The 8,557-nt window shown below is 41.4% G+C and overlaps 1 protein-coding gene across 1 annotated transcript in view; it reads right to left on the reverse strand.

Annotated features, from left to right (window-relative positions):
* The window catches only part of LOC104950485 (E3 ubiquitin-protein ligase ZNRF2), a 9,199-nt gene extending 3,169 nt beyond the window's left edge, over positions 1-6,030 (reverse strand). Inside the window, exons 1-3 of the mRNA XM_010777011.1 lie at positions 5,223-6,030; positions 2,536-2,631; positions 2,338-2,443 (exon numbers count right to left, since the gene is read on the reverse strand). Coding sequence (XP_010775313.1) covers positions 2,338-2,443; positions 2,536-2,631; positions 5,223-5,742 — 722 coding nt within the window. The 5' untranslated portion in view covers positions 5,743-6,030. The remainder of the gene's footprint in view (positions 1-2,337; positions 2,444-2,535; positions 2,632-5,222) is intronic.
* Positions 6,031-8,557: the final 2,527 nt, after the last annotated feature.

Consider the following 8,557-nt stretch of genomic DNA (forward strand, 5'->3'; position numbering starts at 1 on the left):
GGCATTCATTTTGTTATTCTACAGTATTGTTGTTTTATAGTTATTTGTTAATGTAACCCAATTTGTGTTCTTTGAAATTGAAAAGAATATCGCATTGTGTTTGTTACTTTCGTTGCAGTTGTATATGTCCTAAGTGTAATTTGGCTAGGCTTCCTATTTATGAATATGCTTTTATTTTGAAGGAGGGGTAGCGCAGTTGACAGGAAGTTGTTGTTGCTATGGAAACAACGTGACGGAGATTAACGGAGAAAAGTAATATCTACATATAAAGACGGAGAAAGTAAACGATAACGTTTATGGTTAAGTGTTAGCACCCCCCGAAGAGGCACAAGCTCTTACGTTGATATTGGAGATTTCAATAAATTCAATTTGAAAGAAAAAAGGGAAAAAAACAAAAACGAATAACGAAATTGAAACCCGAATAGTACTCCAACGAATGAATATTCGGGTGCAGCCCTAGTGGGAACCAGACTAAAAGTAATCAGAGCAGAGGGCTGTGATTATGTCCGATGGCTCTCTGACTCGTTAAATGCAACAGGACCAAAGAACAGTAGTATTCCCAATCACAAATATAGAGATGAAACAACTATTCTATATTTGAGTATTTTATCAAAAAAATAAGGACGACTAAATAATAAGCAACTTTTTGGATATTACATTGACATACATTTATTTAATTTTCAAATAAAATGCATGACTGCACAAGTTGCAGCTCAGCAATTTATTTATCTTGCGTCACATTTAAAGAAGTATGTTCGGGTTTTAGACTGAGTCAAATTATCTTGAGCTTTAGGAAATTGTGACGCCCTTTATGCACTTTTTCCAGATTCTTTTAAAACCAGATGATTCACCAACTATGTGAGAGAAAAGTCACAGATGGTCTCCTTGCAGCCCTATACTAATATATGGGTTGTTAAAAATAACGTTCCTTCTGTGCACTTTGTGAACATGAACTGTATGCTCATTTTGAACACAGTCATCTTTTAGTTTTGGAAAATGCCAGGCTCTTTCCAAATCCCTACTGGGTGGACCAGCGCGTCACAGCCAAACAGCCACACCTAGCGGCACACAGCTAAAAGCTCAAAGGCTTTATCTGAGAAGAACGTCTTTTTAAAAGGTGCCCTTTTACGGCTCATTTCAGGTTCATATTTAAATGTGCCTCTACTGGGACATGTCTCCATGCTTTAATGTTTAAGAAGCTCTGTATTTCTCTCATACTGCCTGTGCTGCAGCACCTCTTTTCACCCTCTGTCTGAAACCAGAGCCCAGTCTGCTCTGATTGGTTAGCTGGCCGGCTCTGTTGTGATTGGTCAACCTCTTAGAGATGTCCCACCCATTAGACTATCATGTTCAATGTGTTGGAGCGCTAGCTAATAGAAGCAAAAGTGTTACATGGTGATGTCACTATGTAGCGGAAGTAAACGCAGGAGTCAAATGGAGGCCGGTTCAGGCGGGGGGGGGGGGCTTTCAAGACCGTTAACATGCACAAAAACCTAAACCACACTACAGGAAAAAAGCATAACAAGGCCTCTTTAAAGTATACTGTCCTTCTGCTGGTTATCTGTCAGTTAAACACCATGTGTGCTTTTAATGTTGTCAATGTCGTTATCAGAATGTTAATCTCAAATAGAAAAAAGCATTTCAAACGGTTGAACGGACAGGCAGGAGCAGACAGGATCTTCACTGTGATGAAAAATTGCAAGTCTCAGCAAGTCCCGTCTCACACTGAGCTAAATTATGGGAAACCGTTTCCACTTTCAGAGTTGGGAAAAACCGTATCTGGAACACAACCGTGTGCTTTGAAATGATTAGGAAATGGGCTGCAACATGAAAACACTGGTGGGTCTTTAACAACCTCCTGATAGTAGGAGTTTCAAAGCGCTTACAAAGTACTAATTAGGTCTAATTAAAAGGTAATGATGATGCCGTTATTGAAAGCACCATTGGCTAATGTATTTCACTTGGAAAATAAGAAGAAAGAAACACACTGCTGATCTTTTCCTGAGACAAAGTAAAAAAGATCTTGTAGTACTCTACATTTGATCCCATGTTAAAATATTAAGTTTTAATGACAATAACTCAGAAGTGAAACCATCAGATCCTGGAAAAGGACAATAGACCTCTCTCAGAAATGTGAAGTGATACAAGCACTAGTAGAACAGAAAAACTTTGCTTCCTTATTTAAGAGAATCATTACCCCAAGTTACCACATTTTTCCAGATCTGGAAATAACCATAGGCACAACGTTGTTTTTAATCTCACTAGCGGAATTTGCCTTTTTCAACCCGTCTCTCTGCATTTGATTATAATGCAAATATATCAACTGAACTTTGTTACCTCTTATGGTAGACGCAGAGGCAGGCCAGCCTGGCGATGGTCTCTCCCTGCATCAGGTCCTCCAAACAGATGGAGCACTCTCCGCTGTCTTTACTGAGCACATCCGCTGTACACACACACACACATAGCAACTGTAAGTGTTTCCAGAGCTTTAAAAACCACAGGCTTTGTGCCATTTTGGGGATATATGATACTTACTATTGTATGGTAGGGGAGGAGACGTGAGGCAGCTCAGCAGGTGATCCTCGATCCGACCCCCAGGGAAAGGCTTGGAGCAGAAAGGACAGCGGATATCTGTGCAGAGCGGAGACACGGCACAGCTGAGATTAGCACGCTGTGTCACAGCAGCGAGACCTAAATGATAGAGGATGTGCACATCATGTCGCACACTGAAGCTATGTTTGGACATCTAGATTACACTCTGGGCAAACCAAAGAACCACAAGCAGTCATCCTTAGAGATCCGGAGACAGTGTGGATGATGTGACTTTGAGTATAACTGACTCCACAATAGTTTGGAAACTTTATTCGACTGCATGCACCGAACAAAACAGTGACTCAGGCTGAGTGAACGGGACAGACAGTGTGCCTCGCTGCTCTGAATTCCCCTCCTCCATCTATGAGCTGCTGCCAGCATGTGAAGTTGTGACCCATTTCCCTACTCTTGCTAGAGGGCTGTCCTGGGAAACCCACCATACTTTTGTGTTTTGGCACAGCAACAGCCCCATCTCTGTGTCATCGACTTCCAAATGCAGGCCAGAGCTGTGTATTGGCAAACATTTGGCAATATGATATGTATCTTATGGTACAGGGGTTATGATTCAGCAGTACTGCAAGCACACCAATATTTTGTCATTGCTAAAAATATATTTTAGGAAAACTGCGTATTATTAAACAACATGTATTATATGCATAAATGTAGGTTTAAAAATATACTTTTGGTATGCAATCACAACAGTGCATGTATCACAGTCCCTGTAACATCAAACATCACAGTACTTTGAGAGGCCACACATCTTAAACAAATTAAATAATGTATTGACTGGATGAACTATTTATTAGAAATCAACACTTTGTTTTCGAGAATCAATACAGCATCACAAAACATTATTTAATGTTGCAATGATTAATATTTGGTTAAACCCTAAACCCCTACGCAAACAAAGGGTGCTTTTTCACTTCCCCTACACAGCTTCCTATTTTTAATGCACTTAAACCACACGTTGGTTGTTACTCAATGTTTTTAACTTGCACGCTGCAGGATTTGAAAGAGCATGTTTTCACCAATTCCAGTTTTACGCCACAGCTCCGATTGTTACAATGAGGTCTCTGATGATTGTAGTCAGTGAGCACGGGAAAAGAGATTATCTGTTCAGGAATGTAAATTCCCCAAATAATCCATTTTAATTTCAGACGGGGGCGAGTGAAAGCTGCACTGGGAGCAATTTGATTCATAACTCATTGTGTAAATGTCTCTGAGTTGGTGTAATATTGTTTTTGAGATGTTTTCTTATAAAGGCATTTCTGACTTTATATTGCTGTTGTGGCCGCTTAAAGTTAACAATGAATACACCCACCTCCTACTCAGCCATCATATCACTATCATTTTCTCATCTTCACCCACTCATGTCTTCAGTGAAATAGCAGCTGATTTAAGGAAGCAGTTATACCCCGCATTTTATATGTTGAGGTATTGTGTAATTTAACACATTTTAAGTTCCATTTAATCCACGTATGATAGCTGTCTTAAAATGTAAAAACATGGTGCATCACTTCCGATGGAGACCAGCCAAGTATGAAGGCAGGTGTTATTTATGCGACACAAATAATAACAGGACATGAATAGAAAATACTAGTGACCTGAGATAATGTGTGGAGGATTATAACCCGTTACTGTCATATTGTGTGCTGTGTCGCTGGGAAGGAAATCCACTGGCCCGTTTTTATGGAAGATAATAAAACAATCAATACAACAAAAATGTCACATGCTGATAATATCTTGTTTCAAATGAAAATGTTGAATATATATAAACAAATATCATCATCTGACCTGATTTGTATTAGAATCCGGTTTTTGGCCATTAGGTGTACACATTCAAATATTTGTTGTGGTGTGAATGTTGCCACCAATGTCCACACTACCTATTTTTAAATCTGCACACCTCTCCACTTTAAATATAGTGTATTATTTGTATTTGACTGTACTCAGTTTCTCACATAATTATATTGTGTTCAAATATTGTCTTTAATTTGTCACAATAGTCGACAAATAGTATTTTTTTGAAATTGCTTTTATAATATTACTTAAAAAAATGTTTTTGCTACGTATTTTTCTTTCTGTGTATTTGTAAGCACCATTTTAGACCAAAGCTAATTCCTCGTTTGTGTAAACCTAATTGGTAGTACAACCTATTCTGATACATAACACAATGAGAGAAATTAGGTTGTACTAAGAAAAGGAACCACACATACTATAACACCTCTTGTTAAATACCAGCTCTGTGCAATATCATATTGCACATAGTTAGCACCCAGGTTTTTAACGGCATTATATATTGCACATATTGCCAATGTGCAATAGATGTAATGCCGTTAAAAACTGTGCAATATATACCTGGCTGCCAAATCCCCAGAGCTGTTACAGGGTGTGTATTTTTGTAAAATGTGTAAGTTTTCTATTATAATTTCTTTTTGTATCTTTAGTACTTTTTTTATGCCTGCTTTAGGTAACATTAAGTTCTCTTTTGTGCTCTTTTTCTGCTGTAACAATGTAAATGTCCCCTCTGTGGGACTAATAAATGTATTCTGATTCTGATACATAAACACAATGAGAGAAATTAAGTTGTACTAAGAAAAGGAACAAAAAGTAAGAGTGAATGAACTCACTGCCATGGCGGTTGTTCACCCGGTACAGGCCGATCCACGCCTCGGACACCGGCCGCTGGTGGGAGCCTCGGACCCGGGCGGACCTCGCTCCCACACTGCGGGCGGAAGAGTGCCTATTCCCGGGCAGCCGCTCGGAAAAAGTGCGGTGGGGCGTGCGGCCTGTCTCCTCTCCTGACGGATGCTCAGCCACCGCGGCGGGCTCCGGGCTTATATCCCCGTCCTCCTCGGGTTTCCCCTCGCTGTGGTCCTCCGCCGGGCTCACACTGGAGGAAGGGGTGCTGCTGTGGAGGAGGTCTGCGGGGCTTCGGTCCGCGCTGGCCCCCCCATGCTGGTCCGAGTCGCTGCCCTCCTCCGAACGGCTCCGGTTGGCCTCCGTTTCCTCGAAGCTCCCGGAGAAGTCGACCATGAGACTGGTGGGCCTGGTGCAGCGGGGTCGTCGGTAGGAATCCCGCTTCGTGCCATCTTTCCCAAACGCAGGGAGAACCGGGTCTTCCTGGAGGCGACTTGCTCTCGTCCCCATCTCTCCTCAGCGAGCTAATTCAGCTGCGGCTAGCCGAGCTGCTTCCTCAAAGCGAACCACCACCGAACAAGATGGGGGGGGGGCGAGTTAACCTCGAAACGACCCTTAAACTGACAGATATTCGTCTTGAGATTTTAAATAATAATAACAACTGCCTGGCAACTGAATCAACAAAGATGATAGATGTAGTTCTGTGTTCCTTCTCTCGCCTGAGTTTGTCCTCTCCACATTTTCCTTTCTTTTTTGACGTGCCCCGTTCTCTCGCTGCTGCAGCGGAAATAGCAGTTCTCGCTTCCTCCTTTGCGCACTACACATACAGTTACGGTAGCGTCATCATGTCACCCAAATATTATCTTATCCAACAATAAAACACGTTTTAAATGTTTATGATTTCAATGTGGTTTAGATTTATAGTAAGTGTGTTTTTTCCTAGCCCAATCCCGTCTTTATATTCAATAATTTTAGGGTAGGCAGTGGGCACCCATACATGCGCTATTACGGTAAAAAAAAAAAAAGGTACACAATAATTTCGTCCAATCAGCGCTCTCAATTATATTATATATTTGGCATAGGCTGTTTTCATTTTCTTTGTAAAAATTAATCATTCTCATTGTTTTTATGTACGCACTATTTAAACAAAAGGAAATTATTAGTTTTTTGTACTTCGCACTTTCGCTTCTTCCTGTGCGCATTAGACAAGACATTACGGTAGTGTCATCATGTCACTTAAGCATTATCTTACCTAATAATTAAGAATGTTTAGTTATTAATATTCTGACATTTGATTTGATTTATAGTAAGTGGTATTTTTTCCAGAGCAATCCCGACTTCAAGCGTCTTTTTATTCCATTATTTGAGGGTAGGCATCGATACAGGCGTTATTACGGTAAAGAAATTCGACCAATCAGCGCTCTCAATACAACTACGTCTCAGAGGCAGCTGCTCGGATGTGATCATTTCCAGTAAACCAGTCATTTAAGCTTTCTATACTTCAGAAATTCCCTGTCACGTTGAAGTAATATTAAACGGTGACATTATACACAAGAAGATACGTTTGTCTGGGGAGTTGACATTCAGTTTTCCCCGGTGAGTTTCTGCTTTAAGTCTGGGTGTGTTTACGCTTACTACCACGTCTATTAAAACTGTTCCTGTATACAAAAAAGTAGGCCTGTAGGAACAATGTTGACTAATAATGTTATGTATTGCACTTAAAAGCATTGGCTGTCTGGATATTGCAGTGGCGATATGGTTTTCCTTTTTGATAGTTACATGCCTGGTTTCTACGCAGTTTGTGTCTTTATACTTTTTATGAATATATTTACAACAGTACTTTACTAACGTAGCTCTTGAACAACCTGAAACTTCTTGGTATTTTTGTTTTATTTATACATGCATTATGGTGGCCATGGAGTCTCATGAAACTCTTGGGCTTTCTGCTGATTGTTTCCAGACTTTGTTCCCTTTTTTTATCAATGCATTCAGTGGCACAACACACCCTAAACTGCAGTAGTACCAACCTTGTTCAAACAGTGGAAGGAATGCTGCTGAGTTGCTTCTTTCAGGACTTAATGCCATGTAGGATTGGGAGGGTTTGTGTTTGTAACAGCCTTTGACCCTCTGATGGATTTATTTGCAGGTATGGAGGCGCTGACTTTGCATCAGACAAATGTCACCCAAGGAGAGCAGCAGCAGGCCACATGTGGGCGGAGCTTGTCCTCCAACTACACTCCTCCAAATCTGGAGAATAAGCTACTGGCCTCCACACTGATGCCCAAACCTTCCTCTCTCCAGCCCTCCTTCCTGTGTTCCACTTCCTCCTCCCTTCTCTCCCCCTCTTCCTTCTCGCCTTCCTTCACCTCTCCTCTCCTCAGCACCGAGAACCAGCTCCTTACTAGCAATTCCTTCGGCCTCTCTTTCCCCCTCACCTCCTCTACATATCTCCGTAATGACTCTCTGCTCTCAAAATCCCTGGCAAGCAGCGCTCTGTCTAAATGCTTTGCTTCTTCATTCCTCCCTCCTCCTCTGGGTGGAGAACAGAGCAGGGAGGATGGAGCTGATGAAGCCACGGAGGAAACATCGGAAGTGACGCAGTCCTCTTCGGAAGACTCAAGTGTGGTACATGAGATATTCTTCATTTACTTTACTTCTATGTTTCATTAGTCTTAGCATAAAATGAAAGTACCTTGTATGCCCTTTGACAACATTGTTGATGCATCCCATTCAGCGGTATTCTGGTTTTGACATTTGTCTCCACATCTGTAGTATTCTGAGGAAGACAATGTTTTGTCTGAAGAACAAGAGGTAGAGGATGATGGGACAGCCATGGAGATACCTGTTCTTGGAATAGAGTTGGACAGCCAGGAACTTGAACAAACTATGGTCATCAAACAGGAGGAATTTGCTGAGATTGATAGAGCAAAGGAAAATATTGAAGAGGAGCTGAAAGATAACAAGGTAGGAGGAACATGGCATACCTGTGTGCTTCTTTTATATGTTTATTTATGTGACTTTAACCCCGCAGAGAGATATTTCATTGTCTTTCTATCCGTTCCTCAGTATCTGCTGCTGAACCTGGTGTGTTGCTCGCTGGTGAATAAGAGCAAGGCTCCGGGTCAGAATGAGTGGGACTCAGAGGACAGCGTCTGGACCAAGATCAAAAACCTGGCCAAGGACATTTCTGACTCTGACCCCCAGTTTCTTCTCAAGGTGTGGATGCATGTCTGTCTGTGTGGGTGTGTGCAGGGGTATGTACTGTATCCCAATGCATCTTTATTTGGTTATCATGGTAACAAATCAAGGAAATCGACCCAGAATA

This window comes from Notothenia coriiceps, unplaced genomic scaffold, assembly GCF_000735185.1.
Source record: "Notothenia coriiceps isolate Sejong01 unplaced genomic scaffold, NC01 NC01_scaffold00017668, whole genome shotgun sequence".
Classification (NCBI taxonomy): Eukaryota; Metazoa; Chordata; class Actinopteri; order Perciformes; family Nototheniidae; genus Notothenia; species Notothenia coriiceps.